The 18,408-nt window shown below is 55.6% G+C and overlaps 2 protein-coding genes across 3 annotated transcripts; both read right to left on the reverse strand.

The window, feature by feature from the left end:
- Window positions 1-164: 164 nt before the first annotated feature.
- Window positions 165-5,824, reverse strand: LOC125912295 (probable transmembrane reductase CYB561D1). Its single transcript, XM_049616633.1, has 3 exons — window positions 5,642-5,824; window positions 5,069-5,106; window positions 165-4,478 (listed from the first exon to the last, which is right to left on the reverse strand). The coding sequence occupies exons 1-3, from the start codon at window positions 5,787-5,789 to the stop codon at window positions 3,975-3,977; spliced, it is 690 nt and encodes a 229-aa protein (XP_049472590.1). The 5' UTR covers window positions 5,790-5,824; the 3' UTR covers window positions 165-3,974.
- A 685-nt stretch (window positions 5,825-6,509) lies between these two features.
- On the reverse strand, window positions 6,510-15,787 carry ATXN7L2 (ataxin 7 like 2). 2 transcript variants are annotated; one of them, XM_049616636.1, is made up of 11 exons: window positions 15,657-15,787; window positions 13,677-13,742; window positions 13,410-13,514; window positions 12,798-13,005; window positions 12,208-12,494; window positions 11,533-11,615; window positions 10,926-11,176; window positions 9,931-10,129; window positions 9,666-9,787; window positions 8,380-9,175; window positions 6,510-7,360 (listed from the first exon to the last, which is right to left on the reverse strand). In XM_049616636.1, the coding sequence occupies exons 1-11, from the start codon at window positions 15,781-15,783 to the stop codon at window positions 7,346-7,348; spliced, it is 2,259 nt and encodes a 752-aa protein (XP_049472593.1). In that variant the 5' UTR covers window positions 15,784-15,787; the 3' UTR covers window positions 6,510-7,345. The 2 variants fall into 2 exon arrangements, with proteins under 2 accessions (XP_049472593.1, XP_049472592.1); XM_049616635.1 differs by having other exon boundaries at window positions 6,510-9,175.
- Between the last annotated feature and the right edge of the window lie 2,621 nt (window positions 15,788-18,408).

Below are 18,408 nucleotides of genomic sequence, written 5' to 3' on the forward strand. Positions count from 1 at the left end.
TCCTGACAGGAGTGGACGAGAGCTGACCTTTCATCTAGAAGGAAGAAATGTGTGTGTGCTCTCGGGATGGCTGACGACACAAGCTGCCAGGGACTTGGGTCCTCTAAGCATCTTAGCCGTAACTGTTTATCGCCTCCCTATAAAAGAAGCATCAAACCCAGAGCCAGGTTGAATGAAAGAGTCAAGGACAAGAACATACTATCACCTCTTTACATTTAATACTTTGGACTTTCCAATGCCTGTTAACATGCATTTTCTCATCAAACCCTCACAACATCCCTGTGAGGTAGGTCAAACAGTAAGTGATTTGCCCACAGCCACACCAGTGTTAGGAGCTGAGCAAATGTAGACTGCAGCCCTCCTGGTTCCCAGGCCAATGTGCTTTTTACTGCATGATACACAGGCTCTTAGGTCAACCGGATACAGGAAGAGTAGAGCACTACCCCCAGAAGCCTCCCTGCTCCCTAAGGTTGCAAAGGGCCACCAGAAATGCTGAGATTGGGGCATCAGGACCAGGGGTGTCCTCTGGAAGTTAAGACAGATAACAGAAGGAAGAACAGGAGTACTGGAGGTTCGGGGTCAACAACGGCCACTGCCACTCTCAGCAGAGCCTACGCTGTGTTCCCGTCTTGATCTTTGTCAGGTGAAAAGGCCTTAGTAATATACCCAGAGGAAGCTCAAGGCCCACTCCCAAAGGAAAGCAGCCTCAAGCCATGGTTAGGAAGTGAGACTCTGACCACCCCCTCCCCATTCCATTACACTCTAGCTGCCCAGAAGGAGGGGGAAGGTGAGGGCTGGCTGACTCAGCCTGCAAGTGCCTAGAGCCCTGGAGCTGAAAGGCCCCAGCACTGTGCAGCTAATGATTATTGTTAACTCTGAACAGGCCTTGGCACAGCAGCCAGCTGGCTCAGGGAAGATGCCTAGATCTCCCACAGTGAGGTTTGAAAAACAAGACCCAGAGCAGCCATGCACGGGGGTGGAAGGGTGGAGACAATGAGAAAGAAGGGACAGGCCGGTGTCAGGGACTGGGATGGGCAGTCTGCCCTGTGAGATGCTAGGGAGAGGAGAAACAGGCTGGCAAGGGGCGGCGGCCTACCTTTGATGCAGCTGAACAGCCAAGAAGGTGAGGCTGGAAGAATTAATTCCCCAAGACACAGGGCTCCTGCCATTCAACACCAACCCCAGCTCTGGTGGGGCTCAAGGGGAGTGGTTACGGGAAAGATGGGGGCTGAGGGAGGGGGTCTGAACCCAGACTGGTAATCCTGTTACCATTTGGATTTGGTTACAAAAAACATCTACATTTCTAATGTCCTCAAGGTTGAGTTTAAAATATCATATTTGGAATCAAGTCTTAGTGAGCCTGATATGCAAATTTGTGCAAATGACATGCTTTTTTTTTTTTTTTTAATTTGAGCACCCTGGCTTTTTTTAAAAAAGACAGTACAGGCTGACTACTAGCAGCTTTCCCTAGCCAGGGAACAAGGGCAAAAGGGCAGACATTCGCTTCTTCCCCCAAGGCCTCTGCCTCATTGCTGAGGAGCCCAGCTAATATCCCAGATGGGGAGATAAAGAGAGGTGGGGGAAACAGAGGGTGTAGGGAGGAGGAAACACACAAGCAGGAGGCATATGTAGCAGGCAGCTACCTCTTCCCAGCTGGAGGAAGAGTGCCCTGGCACTGAGGTCTAATGGTTGTCCAGCTGCTGGCCCAGGATGTGAGGGCAGGTGGTGATGGGATTCAGAGAAGGGGGGCAGAAGTCCCCCCACAACCTGGCCAACCGGGAAGAAGGGCTCCTCCTGGTGACCTACTCCCTATAGTGCAGTCAGGCTAAGCAGAAGACCACCTGTGCCCTCCTCTCGGCCCTGTGCCCTTGCCCTCCAGGCCTCCTGGTCAGATAGGTGACAGCTGGCGCCCCTTCCTCCTGCAGAATATAAATGACTTCCCCCTTCCTCCGAGGGCTGGGAATAGACATCAGCTGGCACAGCCCACGCAAACTGCCGGCTGTCAGCCCGCCTGCCCGCCCGCCCACCAGCCCCCGCACCACCTGGGAGGAGGCAACACCTCAGGCAGGCTCAGGCTTTATGGCGCTGCCTGCTTGGCTCGCAGAAGCTGGTGAACCTCACCGGCCCTGTCACCCTGCTGTAGACAGGATGGGACTCCCAGCACTGGCTGTGACAGGGGGAGAGGAGATGGAGTCCCTGATCCAAGTGACACTAGGGAAGAATGCCCCAGGAACCATCTTCTCCAAGTTCAGACCACATTGGGTAGTTTGAGAGAGAAGAGCAGACAATAAGACAGGTATAATCACCCTCTGAACAGCACAGACCCCCTTTAGATGCTCTGGGTCTGGAGAGCTCCTGGAGATGCCATCTGACCCAATGAGATCCACTCAGAGGATGCTTGTGCCCTCGCAGTCCCAATTCCTGGACTGTTAAATCATACCAACCTCCTTGCTTCCGAGCCACCCAGACAGGAAGGTCTTACATCTTAGGAAGACCTGGGACATCTAAATTATTGCCATCTAGGAACGCCTGCCCTGCTTCTGGGACCTGGAGGTCCAGCCCCTATACCCAGGCCTCCCAGAGTATCCCCTGAGCTGTCTTTACTTGCCTCAACATCAGCTTTTCTGGCTTAGCCGTCTTCAGTCCTTGTCATGATCTATGGAGGTCCCATCTCTGCGACCAAGCCAGATCACAGTTAACCAGTCCGGCATCCAGCCCTCACCACTGAGAATGGTCTGGGGAACTAGCTTCAGTTTGGAACAAGGAGGGGTCTCTACAGGGAAGAGGGCCCAGCCCTTTTTTGCCAACTGGCAACAAACTCAGCCCCCTCCTAGACCAAAGAGCTGGCAAGAGACTGCAACTGAGAAAAGCTTAGCTGAGAAAGGGACCAGGGAGACTGTTTTCCCCAGATCAGAAAAGCCCTACCCCTCTTCCTTAGCTCTTAGTTTGTTCTAAAAGTTTCAGAATACCTACATAAAGCTATGTGCTAAGGCAAGAATGTGAGCCCTAGGAAGGGCTGAACATGAGAAGCTCAGGACTACTTTGCCACTGAGAACACATGTCGGGGAAGGTGCAAACCCATGACATGCAGCCCTCAAGCCCAGATTCTGAGGTGGGCTAAAGGAAGTTCTTAACTGAGCTAAGACGCCCAGCCAGGAGCCATAGGCTTGGTTAGGCCAATGCCCTTCTGCTCCTTCAAAAGCTTTAAAGTGACTTTAGTGCCTTTACTGTCTTGGAGTTCAAAAGAGCCTCACATGGGACCCTTCTTTCCACAGTGCCTGACCTTCTGTGCCCTAGTCCAGGAGCCAAATTGGCACAGATTCCTGGAAGGCCACAAAGACAGACCTGTCCCTTCAGAGGGATGAGAGAATAACAAATGTATGAATCACATCCTGAGTCTGCTTAGTGGTCCAGCCACCGTTCCAGAGCGGGGAGAGTGTTCTGTGACATCAACCTGACAGACACTGAATATTGGGAGATTGTTTAGAAACTCACCCATGACACAGATATGGAAACTGAGGTCCTGAGGCATGTGACTTGCCTAAGGTTGCACATTAGAACCTACAGGAACCACAACCCATGGGCTCTCTCCACACTGCTGTCTCCAACAGACCCAAAGAGCCACTGTGCTCATTCATAAGTTACCGTAACCCAACTCTCCATCAGGAGCACAGGCAAGAAATGACTGCCAACACCATCACCACCGCCGCCCAACACTTCTGTGTCCCATCAAGAGTGGAGGCTTCAGGACCAAGCCCCCCCCCCCCCCATCACCTTCCACTTGCACCCAGTATATTTCCCCATTTGGGCCCCCTGAATCGTCGTCAGCAATAGCAGTTTGGGTTTCTGTGGCCCCTGGCTCAGCTAAGAAGTACAAAAATCCTACCACTTCTGAAGTGGATCCCTTGAAGGTCACCAGAGGAAACATTTAAGTCCAAGGCAAGTGTCCCCCTACATTCAAAGTTCAGAGGAACTTACATTTCCATTTTCTTCTTTGGCAAGTAGGAGCTGGAGATCTGGTGCATGATCACCAGGGCCGGATAGAGGGGCAGTGCCAGGCACAGGTACCAGGCTGCACCTTTGATCTGGGCCTGGAACCACACTGAGTGCATGCCTAGGAACACCGTTCCTGTAGCCATCAGGTAGACCACCAGTCCACAAGTCAGATGGTAGAGCTTGAGGCGAGCCACCCTTGAGACTCTGGCTGCTCGAGGACAGAGGAGGCAGAGCCCACATAGTGCCTGACCACTAGTGGCCAGCAGGGTCAGAGCGCCTACCCAGCTGTGCCAGGACACCAGGTGGGGCAGCTCACTGCGGGTCCTGCTGGAGATGATGAAGCCCAGGCCCAGGGCTGCACAGAGGATGGCTAGGGTCTGCCCTGCCCAGTGGAGTCGGATCCGAGCCTTTCGGGAGCAGAAGAAGAACGGGGAGTGCTCAGGCGAGAAGAGCAGGATGGCCTCAGCCATGCAGAGGCAGAACTGTGAACACAGGAGAGGGCCCATGAGCCTCAGGCCAGCTTGGAGGCCTAAGAAAAAAGGGGTGCTCTCATACATCCAAACAGGGAGTACAAAGGGTGGAGGCCAAAGAACTCCCACCAGGACCTCCTGCATCACAGGTCAGGATTTCTGGGCACAATGGAGAATCAACACTCGAGTGGAAGTTTTATCACTCAGGCTGACATCCATGCCCTACCTCCTCCTCCTCCTCCACAGGCAATGATTCCCACTTCTTGACCAATATTAAGCAAATCTTTAGCAAGTTCTGAACTTTGAGGGGGTAGGGGTGTTGGGGGGGGGGTGATTGGACAACACCCCTTCTACTTCCTCCTTTCAGACCCTAGGGGAGAAAGATACATTTTCCATACTCTCCCAACCCCCTTCAACCACTTGATACTAACTACAGCCCAGCCCTCCATGTCTCCCAATCATAGGTTGCAGGGAAAGATGGGGCCCTTGCTCTTTCCCCCACCTCTCTGAGCCTCAGAAAGGCTGCACGCCTTCCGAAGGCTGGATGCTTCCCTACGGGCATATTCTAACGAATCAGCTGCAGAAAAGAAGCCCAAACTCACCGCCAAGGCCATGAATACAGGGTGCCAGGAGAAAAGACCTAAGAATCAAAGAGAACAGACTGACGGCTGGGCACCATTGTTTCTGCCCCTGTGGCTGGCTGGAGCCCAAAAAATCTGGCTATAGGGGAAAGGTCAGTGTACTATCCCCAGCTCCAATCACGAATCAGGAGCTCCGTGCAAAGTGGAGCAGTCAAGGGGCCTTACGATGACCAACTAAGGGGACAAATATACATCAATTTAGCTTGTGTTCCCCATTCGGCACCTCGCAGCTGTCAGCCCAGTCCTAGAATGGACCTTGGTCTTCTTTGCTTGTATTCTCCATGAGGGTCTCTGCTTCTGATGAGCTGAGGTCAGTTCAGTGTCTGCCTCTCCACCCCAGCACCCAGAGTCGGATCCTTCCAGGACCCACCTCCCGGGGACCCGCCCCACCACGCCCTTACTACCCCTCCACAGTACGCCTCCCCCCACCACTGCGGGGGTCCCCACGCCAGTTCTCCGAGCGCTCCAGGCGCCGCTCCTCCAGCATCCCGGCTCCGCCCCCTTTCCTGGCCCCGCCCCGCCTTGCACACTCACTGGTTCCCGGCCGGGACAGCACAGTCAGAAAGATGGTGAAGCCCAAAGCCACCAGGTGCGCCAAGATCCCACTGCCTCTCCGCAGCCAGCGGGTCAGTCTCGGCTCCCTCGCTGGAGCGGGAACCAGACCTACCTCCAAGGGCTGCATGGCCGGGCCGGCGCACACTCACAGCTGCTAGAGCGCGTCTTCCGGGTTTGCGATCGCGGAGGCGGCCGCGACGGCGGGAGAGGCCCCTCCCCGGGCCGCCGCCGGCAGTACGGCGGACTCGCCCACAGCGCCCTCTGTGGGCTGGGGGGAAAGCGCGTCGGCCCTAGGGAGCCCTGGGGGCAGAAGGGGACCCGACAGCAGGCGACCAGCCTGGTTTCTTCGGTCAACCTCATTTGCACCTTTCTTTCCACAAGGACTTACGCCTCAAGTAGCCTGTGGAAATTACACGTATGGTAACTGATTCCACCCAAACCCCAATCACAAACTTCGTACACTGAACCAAGAGTGTGAGACCAGTGGTTTGAACAGTCTTCTAGAAACACTGGATTTCTCCACCTGCCTACACCCTCCTGCCATCCCTTCTTCTGGCTTGTTAAGGGAATAAGAGTCTTTTCCGCCTAAAAGCAAAGAGACCGAAAGGACAAGGCCAAAAAATAGTGCCCTGTGCCTGGTGAGTTCAGGTTGGAGGACCAAAGGAGGGACATGCACTAGTCTCCAGTGAGATAAAGGGAAGAACTAGGGCACACTCAGCCCTTCCCACCTCCACACCATCTGTTCAGTCCTGGGGAGCCAGGTGATCCTGAGGGACCAGGTCCTCCCACATTCCTGCTGCCTCCCACACCAGAAGATCTGTAAGTGATCATACCCTTCCCCTTCTTGCCTCCAAAAAGGTGTGGTTCACCGTAAGGAGACCTACCTGGGAGAGACCCTATCCCTTCCTGAAGGGCAAACCCACAGGCTACGGACAGAGACCAAAACAGGCTGTCCCGCAGAAATCACGGACATCCTTAGAGCAGTTACCAACTCAATTCGAGCTCCCCGAGTGGTTGAGAAAATAAGGCTGCTAGTGAGAGGCGGGAAGGGCAGGAACAGCTGGAGACTGAGGCAATAATTCAGAGATGGGATGGAGGCCCAGGACTGGATGGAGGCTGAAAGACTGGAGAAGGGCCCTAGCTGACTCCCACAGAGGTTCAGGGCAAAGACCTGAGAGTAGAGCCGGAGGTGTGGCTCCCCACCCTGTCAAGTTTCCCTTGATGACTGGAGTCATCTCTGGGGTAAAGACTCTGGCTAGCCTTGCTCCCTCAGAGCTACATGCCTCATCATCTTATCTGAAGAGAAGACTGCCCCCATGACACAAACCCCAGCCATTTCCACATTGTTTAAAAGGACAAAAATATAAGAGCTAAGAGACTTCTGCAGGCAAGAGATGGGAGCTGGAGTCTGGCTGCCCATCATCTTGGCCTCTTGGGGTGCGGATGGGGACAGCAAGGACACTCATTTTATTACATCTTTTTCCTTCCTTTTCTACGTTTCTGTTTTTACATTTTCTTAGCAGCAACAGAACAGGGAGACAGTCTTGAGGTATTTTAAAGAGTTTTTTTTTTTTTTCTTAAAAAAAATAATATAAAGTTATAAAAAGCGGCAGCAGCCTGGGGCCCGGATCTGGAGGGGAGGAGGTGCTGGCGGCTCCATCGCAGTGGGCAGGCACTTTCTTGTTAATGGGCTTTAGACTGCAGGAAGACAAGAGGCAAGAGACACGGTCAGGCTGGGGGGCCTAGCAGGCCTCCTACCCGTGCACTGTGTGGACCATTGGAGCTAAAGCTTGCTTTTCTCCTGCTGGGCTGGTGAGGGAAGCCGGGTGAAGGGTGAAGGGAGAGATGAATGCCAGCCCAACAGGGACAGCCTGAAAACACCCATGTACACATGCACACACGTGTGGGGCACTGCCCCAAACCCTTTCATATGGGTGCCAGAGGATTTGGTACACATCTGGCCCGTGCCTGAACCGGAAGGGCATCCCCTGTCTCACCGCCAGTAAGTCCTCCTGGCTGAGATCAAATGGATATAGCCCATATAATGCTACTCCAGGGCTGCCATCAGAAGAGGCACATAAACCTGGCTGCTGGCTTTACCAGAAACCCTGGAAAACTCGCCTAGCCCCTGAAAACCCGGAAGCGGGCACATGTGCAAGGTGGGCACATATACGTATGTGGACCTTGGGTGGTGTTCCTGCCCTTGCATGCCCTGATGCCCAGAGGCAGAACCAAAGAACTGGATCAGCCTGCCCACCCTGCTGCCCAGCATGTCAGGTCACAGCTTGGCAACCCAGACTCCACCCCATTGCCCAAACCTTTCCCATCAGAGTTCATGGAATCCAACTGCCTTTCCTTCAGGGGACAGAGGTAGCTCTAGTTCCTGGTGTGAAGGCCAAAGCCAATTCAGAAAGTGGCCCTTTGATTAAAACAGAAGCAGGTGTCGGGGCAGGGGAGAGGTAGCATCTCTTTAGCTCAAGGGAGAGGGCTGGAGATAAAGGGAGGCCCATCAAACAAAAGCTAGGTTACCTTTCGAAGAGCTGACCTACCTCTCCCTAGAGAAGATGGCCCAGGAACTGTCTCAATTTCCTCTTTCATCCCTTCCCTACACAAACATTTACTTAGCACCTTCTCTGTGTCAGGTCCCCACTGTGTATTCTACCCTCGTCCATCCTGACTTTTCCCTGCCCATGCTCTTCAGGGAGCTGGGCTGGTACCTTCAGTGTAGAACACTTCTCCTCAAAGGCCATGGCTGGACCCGGCTTCTTGCGGCGCACAGAACAGGCCGCATCAGCAGGGGCGCCAGCCTGGCAGTGCTTGGCCTTCACTGGCCGGCAGTAAGTGGCCAGGTTTTTCCGCTTCTTGGCTACCTCCTCCTCAGAGAGGCAAGTGGTTGGCAGGGCCTTGGCTGGGTGTCCAGCCGCTCCCCGGTTGTCCAGCTGAGAAGCCTTGACTGGAGTAGGGGGCTGATGAGGGGAACCCCGACAGTCCAGGGGCCCTGCCCGCTTCACTCTTGGCCCCACTGTCCCATTAAGCCCCATGCCCAGGGCGGTTTTAGTCTTGGCCGAGAGGCCCCGGCAGCCAGAGGGTTTGCCTTTTCCAGGGGGATCCAGGATGCAGGTCCGTTTGAAAGTAGTGGGGCCTGGTGATAACTTTCGCTTTCGAGAAGGGGCCTCCACCTCAGCCCCGTCCTTGCCTTTGGACGACTTGCTGGCCTTCGAAGGCGGGAGTTTGCTGAAGGATGGGGATGGCGTGTTGGCAGGCAGTGGTGAGGTGATGGCCTGGCTCCCGCCCATGCACTCCGCCTGGCTGCAGGCAGCTGCCACACTGGGGGAGCCTGCAGGGTAGCTGGGGACAAGGCCGTCCTTGGCGGGGGGCGTGGAGGCTGGGCAGGCGGGTCTGAGGGGTGGGCCTGGAAGGCGGGGGCAGCTGCCAGTAGAGGATGGGCTCAGGGGAGCAGCGAGAGCGGAGCTGACAAGGTGGGATGGAGGCTCAGCCGCCGGTGGGATCTTCCTGCAGCAGAGAGAGAGCTCCACTGAGATGCCAAGCAAACAAGAGGCCCTCCCTTCCGACATACACCAGTCTCTCCGCCCCACCTAGAGATGGCCCACAGAGCCCCGGCCTTGCTGCCATCTGCTGGGAGACACTGGAACTGAGGGTTAGGAAGACAGCACAGGGATAAGCAGGAATGAACTAGTATACACACCCATTAAGAACCTCGTTTCAAATCGCAGTTTGGACATCCCCTATCCCTAGTCACCCAAGAGGTACTGGAAGTGATGGCTAAGAGTCGGGATTCCCTCCCAGACCGCCCACCCATGCCCTGCCTTAGCCCAGCTTCAGGCTGCCAAGTTTCCCCGCCTCCTGTTCATTCTATCTGGGGTCTTCCCGACAAACGCCGAACCACATCCATAGGTATGTGAGAAGAATTAGGGCTTCTGAAGCTCACGTATGTCTGGGGCTTGAGGTCTAGGGAGGGAAGTTCTGGGCCTGAGAGACTCACTTCCACATGTGTGAGCTGAGGTGCCGCTCCAGCATGGAGCTCAGTGCTGAGCAGAACCGGTCCAGCCGGCGGCTAAACACGTAGCATCCTGGACTCACCAGCCGGCTCCCAAACGTGCAGAACTAGAGGCAGAAGGAAGGTCCGTGGTTAGCGGGGCCTGGGAGGCAGGGAGGGCTCCTGTACAAAGGATCTGACCTCCTCCCCGCACTGTGGGCCAGGAGGGCTGGGCCACCCCCCACCCCAGGTCCCTGCCCCAGGTCCTTACCGCCTGTGGCCGCGGGGGCCGGGTTGCATAATGGCAGTCAGGGGGGAGGTGGAGGTCCTCAGATGTCCCCTCCTCCTCACTCTCCTCGCTGGAGGCCTGGGCCCCACCCCGGGGCAGGGGAAAGGGGAACAGGCCTGGGTCCCCATCACCACCACAGGGGCCTTCATCATCCAACTCACTCTCAGAGGAGGCCCGGGACCTGGAAGGGCCAAAGGGGATGTGAGGGCGATGAGACTGAGACAGGAGTGGGTCGGGGTGGGGGTGTCCCTGAACCACCAGGGCAGACACCCTGCTGGGCAATCAGACAAAGAGGAAGGAGGACAGGAAGGGAGGGAACAACAGAGCTCACATTGTAAGAGCCGGAAAGGTCAGGGGCCACAGCTCCCAAGGGATCCTCTCCCCAGCCCCTTCACTTCCCAGGCCCTGCCTCCTGGGGGGTGGGGGGGTGGGTGGGGAATCTGCTCCAGATTCGCCTCCTCCAGAAAATCTTCTGAGCTTAACTGCACCCAGCTCTGGTCAGCCCAGTCAATTCTCTCAACCCCCTTCTTGCATGAGCCTGTCTGTGAGCTGAGCCTGTTTCGCGTCTGCCCCCTGTGTTACAGGCAGAGATGCATGTGTCTCCTTCCGGCAAGGCAGGCTCTCCCAGGGCTCCAGCGCAGCCTCTGCACACGAAGGGGCCAGTAAATGAATACAGTAGGACTGCCTCACCCAGGACCCTGACCCTTTCGGTTCCCCAGTTACAAGTTTTGGCCTGTCAGAAGCAGCTGGGAAAATGTTTTTATCCCAGGTACTGTAACTGGCAAGCTACACAGAGGCTCAGGTACTACGGTATGCTTGGTTAGAAGCAGGTAGTCCCCTACTTCCACACCACTGCTGGGGGCCCCCAGGTATCCCCCAAGCTCAGGGCAGAGTGAGACTCCCTGGGTCAATCTCCCGGGGTCCCTGATGGTTTCAGACCAAGTGTCCCCAGATGGGGGACTGGATCCTGGACTTACCTGGGCAGTGCACAGTATGGGTAGGTCTGCTTGGCGCGAGCAGAGAAGGTGCTGCTGGGGGCGGCTGCTGCCACAACCTGGACTGAAGAGAGGGGCTCCTGGGAGGGGCGCTCAAGAGTGGGCTCCTTGCGCCCTGGGCTCTTCTCCTTGGGAGACTCCCCTTTGCGAGAGTTGGCCTTCAGTTCTGCCACTAGCACGTCAAAGTCCTTGGCTCGGCCCTGGACCTCCCGGCGCTGGTGCACTGAGTGGATCTAGAATAGGGTGAAGGGTGGGGAGGGGGTGTGAGCTGAGCAGGAGTAAGAGGCAGCAGTGTGCTCTAGCCTGGGCAAGTGGAGAAGGGGGCTGTGAGTATGTTTGTGGGTGTATTTGTGTGTCTTTGTTTCACTCCCCCAAAGGACCAGAACCTTCCATTGGAGTGGGGCAATCTGGAAGCCACCCCTACCTACTGTTCCACCGTGGGCCCACTGAGAACAGCCTCCTCTCCCCTTGCTTCACTGGGGCTTTACTCCCACCCTCTGAGCTGGATCTTGGCTAACGCTGTGGTTTCTCTCCTTGCCCAGGACCTGTGTGTGTGCTGTCCCTCACGGTGCGGTGGGACTGGGATTACCTTGCAGGTTAGTAGGCGGGTACAGATCTTTTTGGTCTCTGGGTTTATTACCCCACACTGCCTGTTGAGGTCGCACTCCTTCCCTGTGGGGAAAACAGTTCCTGTGAACCCCAGGGCCATTTCCCATGGAAAGGCCTAGGGAGAGCTGGGCCTGAGACACAAGAGCCTCCGGCGGTCAAGTCCAGGGCTCCGGCCTCCCAGAGAAACGCCTCCCAGCACCAGCAGCTCCCTGCTGGGCGAAAGAACTATCCCCATCCCCATGCCCAGCCCAGGCCCTCCTTTTAGCAATGCCAAGTCCAAAACAGGGCAACACATATCAAGAAACAAAAGCAGCCACAGGTATGTGGGATGCCAGAGAAACCAGCTGTGGGAGCGATCGGGTGCCCTGGATCTAGGTGAGAAAAGAGCTAAAGGTCAACAGCCCAGGGTGATGCCCTGCTTGGGCATAAGCTCCCTTAGCCTTGATCAGGAAACCTGGGCTGGAGAGAGGCTTCCTAGAAAGCAAGGAGTTTAAGCACGTGTCCACATCAAGGGGTGACCATGGGCTCCCGTACCCTGCAACCAGTGATGGCCGGGCCCACTCGTTCCTGACCCCTTTCCGTCAGGTCCAAGGACAAAGCAGTCCAAAAGGGTTCCCACTCTACCTTCCTGACCCCCAAGATCATGACTACTTACGAGCCATCTTCCGGTGGGTTTTGGGGGGCAGTCTGGCCCCACCAGGCTCCTTTTCAGGGGGGCTGCCTTCAGCCCGGTGACTGGGGCCCTCGCTGGGGGTCATCTCGATGCTCTCTCTCCCAGGAGGTTCTTTAGAAGGGGTTGCCATGGGGGTTTTTCCAGGGGAGTCCTTGGTGAGGCCGCCAGGCTGGCTGAGGAAAGCAGAGGGCGGGGCCACCCTGATTCCGTGTCCATCGGGCTTCGGGAGACTGGACATCTTCTCCAGATTCACCACAGGCACGAAAAGGCTACATATGGAGAGAGGGTGTGGGCTGGGGGGCAGGGGGGCTGGGCCTGGGCCCTGGACTCTAGCCCAGAGCCATCTCCTTCCCAGCCCTGGAATTTGGGTGGGCTCCAGCAGGGGTGCAGAACATGGGAAAAGGGGACCCCATATTCCTTGGAACATATGGAAGGGAGCGGCAGAGAGAGCTGGCTGCCTCCTGCTGTGAGCAGTGCCCACGGCCCCACAGCTGCCTGCATTTGTGTTAATCCCTCCCTGGGCTAGGGTCAGGGTCAAGGCTGGTCTCAGGAAGTCTCCAGCCTCTCCTTACCAGAGGTTGTCCTTCTGTGTCTTATCAGGAGGCTGGTGGCCACGGCTCCGGGACCCCTGGCCCTTCTCCCTGGAGGTTTTGGTGGAACCTGGGGCCCTACAAGCTGGGCCCTGCCCATTCACTACATGGCATTTTTGAGAGCTGGCAGGGGCTGGAGGTGGGGGTGGGGCCCGGGCGTAAAGCTTGCTGAGGGGCCCATGTCTTCTTTCTGTCACCAGGAGGTGGAGAGAGTAATCGAGGTGAGTGGTATCAACTGCCTCCTTCCCCAACCTCCTAGCCCTGCTCATGGACTCACAATACAAACTCTGGACTTTCCCAAGACTAGATTTTAAATTTGCCATCTTCCCACCTGAATCTGAGCCTTCAAGACTCAAAAATTCTAGGATCCAGTTTCTTGAACCTTTTAGCTCTTCCTCTAATTCCACCAGATGCTAGAATTTTGCTCAAACAATCACCCTGACCCGCCACAATCCTCTGAAACCGCCCCCAGGACCTTCTGATCCCCAGCGCCTTCCCCTATTACCCACGTGACCTCCCAACTGACCCTGTCCTCAGAGTTCTGTGCTCCACCTTCCCCTGTTCCCTCTATCTCCTCCCTAGGGCGCCCCTCACCGCAGTGCTTCTGGAAAGCTTGAGGCTTCACCACTTGGCTGCAGTGGTTACACACAACCAAATAGAAGTCGTCATGGGCAGGGCAGTGCCCGAAGATGGACATGTCTGCAATGACAGAAGTCCTTATCACTGGGGCTGGGGATCCCAGGGTTTCCCTGTAAGATCAGAGAGCACTCCTACCCCCACTCAGAAGATACCTTCCCCACCCCCACCCCTGCAGCCCCCCATCTGCCCCAGGTCCCAGCCCTAATGTGTGTCAACTCCCACCTTCTTTAATGAGGGTCATGGCATCCAACTTCTTTGTGTTTTTGTTACTCTCCTCCAACTCAGCCCCTGGAGGAGAAACACAGCTCAGAAGGCCCACCCCTACCCCAGAAGCCCCAACTCCTACCCAACCAGCACTGGCAGCCAAGCAGTAGGAAGCCCACACTCCCTAACAAGCTCCTGGTGCTCAGGACCACTTGGAGAAGCTTTCAGTGGGTCATTTTCAAGCGCCCATTCTTCCTTTACCTGCTACCTCTGCAATGAGCTAATTCCATTAGAAGGGATCCTGGCACCTTTCCTATGGACCCTTCACTCCAAGGTGCAAGTCAGGGTTCCACTGCTGACTAGCTGAGTGATTGTGGGTAAATATGATCTCCTTCTGGGCTTGCTTCCCCATTTAAATGAGAAACAATCCTTAGCATATTTTACTATACCCTTCTTGAGATTTCTTAGATGGGTCCTTTCTGCTACTCTGTGCCATACCAAACATATACTCTCCTAGGACTCCATCCCCATGAATGCAATTTTGTTCCACTTGGGTTACCATGGCACTGACAAAGTTACACCCAGCTTCTCAGGTCCTGCGTTGACAGGATGGTCACAGAGCACAGAAACTGCTGTATTGGGGGTCCTATGGCATCTTCAAAGTCCCCGTGGTCAGCTATGCAAGCCCCTCCCCTCTTTAGGAGGGCTTTGGGCAAGGGTTGCCCTTGTACCTCAGTTTCTGGGTTGATGACAAAAACATCTTAGCTGTGCAAGGCAGCTCTTTCCCCCATCCCCCTACCTCACTCCTCTCCCCTCCCCTTCTCTACGCCCCCTCCCTGTCCCTTGGAAAAAAAAATCAATTCTGAGTCACCAAACCCGTCTGATTCCATTTCCGGTTCTCAAAGCACCCAGACCCTGACAATGGCCCCATCCTTGCCCACCCAGCATGGGGCAGTCCTGGGGTAGCCTGGGCTTCCACTTAGATGTGCTTCTAACGCCTACTAATAGATTTGCCCCTTTCTAGGATGAGAAGATCGCTGACAGTCTTACATAATCTCCAGATATGAAGGGTAGTGGGTTAGGCATGCAAGAGACAAGGGGCAGCTCCCACTCTTAAGTCCGTTTAAATGCAGTGATGGGCAGAACTGAGCTGGGAGTCGGATGTCTCAGAGGAGAACAAGTGTCATCAGAGACCGCTCCATGCGGTCTCCTCCTCCACCTCTTCTCACTTGCAAACTTCTTCAGGGCTGTGATGCCTGCTGTCACCCCAAAGGCCACGAGGCCAGGTGCCCCCTGGGGCCCAGGAGACAAAGATCAGCAGAAGGGGCTGTCAGCCCCCTTACTAAAGGCACTCAGGGGCCTAGAGAAGGTGGGGGTCAGGGGAGAGAGCCAAGAGGGAGGGCAAGAGGCCCGGGAAAGGACTGAGGGTTGCAGGCAGAGAGGGATGGATGGACGAAAGGAGGGAGGAAGGGAGGATGGATTGATGGATGGACCGACGAACTAATGCGGAGGGGGCGGGGGGGGGTGGTCCAGTAGCACTGTAACCGGCAGGCAAACGCCGACGAGGAGCAGGAGGTGTGGGGCAGAAGGCGAAAGAACAAGGGGGGTTGGGAGGGGGGCACAGAAGTGGGGTGCGTGGGAAACACGTGGAGAGGACTGTTGCGGACGGGGAAAGCCCTAGGCAGGTGCAGGAGGGGCGGAAGCTAGAGGACAGCAGGCGAAGAGAAAGATAAAGGCAAGCAGATGTGGGGGCAGGTACTGGGCACCGGCAGAAGCAGAGGTGGGCAGGGTGGGCTGCGGGCTGTGAGCCGGCGCTAGGACCCGGAGGCGCGAAGGTGACGGAGCAGGCGGGCACTAGGACCCGGCGGGTCCTTTGTTTGGGGGGCCGGGGAGCCGGACGGCGGCTCCCGTCGGCGGCTCCCCTCTGCTGGCGGGGGCCCGGAGAGGGGGAGGGGAGACAGTGATGGGGTCCCCGGACTCTAGGGGAGCTTCACTCACCGTCGGCCGCGGGCAGGTCGGCCCGTTCCACCCACGAGCTCCAGCTCTGTCCCGCGAAGTCATCGAGACTCGGCACCCGCCGCTCCAGAGCGGCCATTGCTGCCGCCGCGCGTTCACGCACCGCCATCACCGCCGCGGACGCGCGCCCGCCCCGGCGCCACCGCCGCGCGGCCCCCTCCCCCCAAGCCCCGCCGCGGGCACGCCTCCCCTCTCCCTCCCACCTTTCCAGCTCACTCTTTGCGCAAGCGCAGCACAGGTTGCCTGCCCCTCACTCTCCCTCCCGCGTAGCCTTCTGGGAAATGTAGTCTTGGAGGGCGTGCTGTTGCCTACCGTGCTTGCTGCAAAAGCCCCTGCAAAATGCACAAATGCGGGGGGCAAAGAGACCAAAGCCCCAGGACCTCCTCTCCTAACCCTTGTGCATACATTCTTTGTGCTACCAGCCCACTCTTCCAAGCTCACTGCATACACACCTTAGCCCCAAACCTCTCTCTGCCCAAGACGCCCCTCTAAGCCGTGTCTCCGCCAGCTGGCTGGCGCCCCTTCCCGGGCTGGCGGTCAAGAAGCGACTTCGCTCCCCAGTAGATCGAATAGGGTAGGTGCAGGGAGGTGGGCGCTGTGAATCAGAAGGGCAAGGGGAGGGAGTCTGTAGGATGCGCTGAAGGACACAAGGGTTGGAGTGGGGGGGGGGGTGGGAGGGTCCTCGTCTACCGTGTTGTGCTTCATCTGTGGGAAACCCACGCTGCCCTGATGCAGGGCAGAGGGTTGGAGTGGCGTTGTCTGGGTTTGGAAGGACCTAGATGGGCTGATCAAGATCACCTGTCAGGATGACAGAAGGCTATCTCCGAGCCAGAGCCAGCCCCGGAACTGGGGTGGCCCCGAGGCTGCTGGTGTTTGCGGCATCTCTGCTGATCCTTCTCTCCTCCTGAGAACTGCGATCGATACCCTGTGCCGCCTCTTCCCAAACCCTGGCTGGACCCCGACTCCATCCATCACTTTGGCTTCTTTTTCTAATGAATATTTTCTCTGCTGGAAGGGCTGCTACCAGAGCCTCAGCATAGGGAGATTTCTCATCAGATCTGTCATTTTCCTTGCTATGGCCTGGAAAATACCTTAATCATCCTCTTTCTTCTTCTCAGCTGATAACATTTCTTCCCACCCTCACACAATCAAGAGACAAAAGCCTACCTCCCACCCCCGCATCACAACAGAAAAGAGATACTAGTTCTCTTTTCCCTCTTCAACTCCTCACACCTCACCCCATATTAATTTCTTAAACTAAAGGGAAACCAAATTGGAGGCAAATAAGTCAAGGTCTGTGACCTCAAGACCTCAGACTTTCTTCTCATTTTCACCCAGGGAAGGTTTAAGTACCGCAAAGATAATCTCAGAGAGCAGAGATCCTTAACCTGAGAACGAAAGATGATCCCTAGGGGGTCCAGGAACTTGGTGAAATTGAATGCAATATTGTGTCCAAGATATAGGGAATGCAAGGTAGCATGTCAGAAGGGGGATAGAGGTGCAAGTTTGTTCAGAAAGAACCTTTATAGTTAAGAGGGCAAGGCATACAGCCTTCACCTCCTGACAGGAAGCTTGTCTGGGTCACAGAGCAAATGGAAACAGTATTGTGGAAGCCACTATCTCTTGCCTTTTGAGTTTACTGTAAATCTGCTAATGAGCCTCAGTTACTTTGGACAAATTGGTGCCACCAAAAGAGAAAATGCAGACTCTATTGCTTTGAGTGCAGCATGGAAAGGAGTGGAATGATGTTTTGGTGGAAATACTGATATTTGTCCGATAACTTAAAGTAATGGGAGAAGAGGGGGAAAAAAAATCTCTCTGGAAGGGTTCTAGGCTTGGCTCCTTCATGGCAAATGCTTTGAAGCACTGTTTATTCAAATGTGTAATAACAAGCACCAGAAAACAACATGCAACATTCTCCCCCCACCCCGATCTTCAATCCTGGAAGTAGGAGACCTATGACCATGATAGTGGGGAGAACTCAAGTTCAGAAAAAGTCCTTGGTGGGTACCCTGGCAGGGTCAGAATTTAGGAGGGCAAAGGGCAAATGCCCTGCCTGTTAGCCTCCTACAGTCTGAAGAAACCAGACACGGTCTCCTACCTTAGGCCCTACTAGGCAAAGCAGTAGTGCCAGCCCTGATTAGAGGGGATGTGAGTCCTATGAGGACAGCTCTGCCCTCAGCACTTGGCCTAGCCCAGCCTTCTGGAGGTTATGAGGTGAAGTAGCCTTTCCTCTTAGGGCGGTCATGGAGAGGCCATAGCCTAAATCAAGGCCCTTCTGGATGAGAACAAGCTAGGCTCTTGAGGAAGAGAAAGAGCCTTCTCTGCTCTAGGGAGAGTTCTGGGCTAGGAGTCCTTTGCAGGAGTGAATATCCACCCCAACCCCCTTCCCCTAGCTCAAGGGCCAGTTGCTAACTTCAGCCCCCAAATGAGAACACTTTATCCATCACATTTCAAATAAATTATAAATACATACACAGAATCCAAACAAAGTTCCAGTAGAAGCTGCTCACAGACCCTCACAGGGGCCAGTTTAGAGAAAAATGGTCACCTCTTTGTTCTCTGTGTCTCTGGAGCTGCAGGCAAAACTGTTCCCCCCTTTTCCTTGGGTAACCATGGGGACAGCTCAGGACAGAGAGAGGTTCAGACTTAGAAACACTCTCATCCCCATCTCCTCTCCTCTCTCCTCAAATCCCTCCCCCAAAATCTAAAAAGAAAAATAAAACAAAAAACC

The sequence above is a fragment of the Panthera uncia genome, assembly GCF_023721935.1.
Source record: "Panthera uncia isolate 11264 chromosome C1 unlocalized genomic scaffold, Puncia_PCG_1.0 HiC_scaffold_4, whole genome shotgun sequence".
Classification (NCBI taxonomy): domain Eukaryota; kingdom Metazoa; phylum Chordata; class Mammalia; order Carnivora; family Felidae; genus Panthera; species Panthera uncia.

Coding starts and splice junctions, on each gene's coding strand:
- LOC125912295 (XM_049616633.1), bottom strand. CDS start 5,789: ATGCAGCCCTTGGAGGTAGGTCTGGTTCCCGCTCCAGCGAGGGAGCCG. Junction 5,107..5,641: donor GCTGTCCCGGCCGGGAACCA/GTGAGTGTGCAA, acceptor TTTGATTCTTAG/GTCTTTTCTCCTGGCACCCT. Junction 4,479..5,068: donor CTGTATTCATGGCCTTGGCG/GTGAGTTTGGGC, acceptor CTGTGTTCACAG/TTCTGCCTCTGCATGGCTGA.
- ATXN7L2 (XM_049616635.1), bottom strand. CDS start 15,783: ATGGCGGTGCGTGAACGCGCGGCGGCAGCAATGGCCGCTCTGGAGCGG. Junction 13,743..15,656: donor CGACCTGCCCGCGGCCGACG/GTGAGTGAAGCT, acceptor TTTCTCCTCCAG/GGGCTGAGTTGGAGGAGAGT. Junction 12,495..12,797: donor ACACAGAAGGACAACCTCTG/GTAAGGAGAGGC, acceptor CTCCATATGTAG/CCTTTTCGTGCCTGTGGTGA.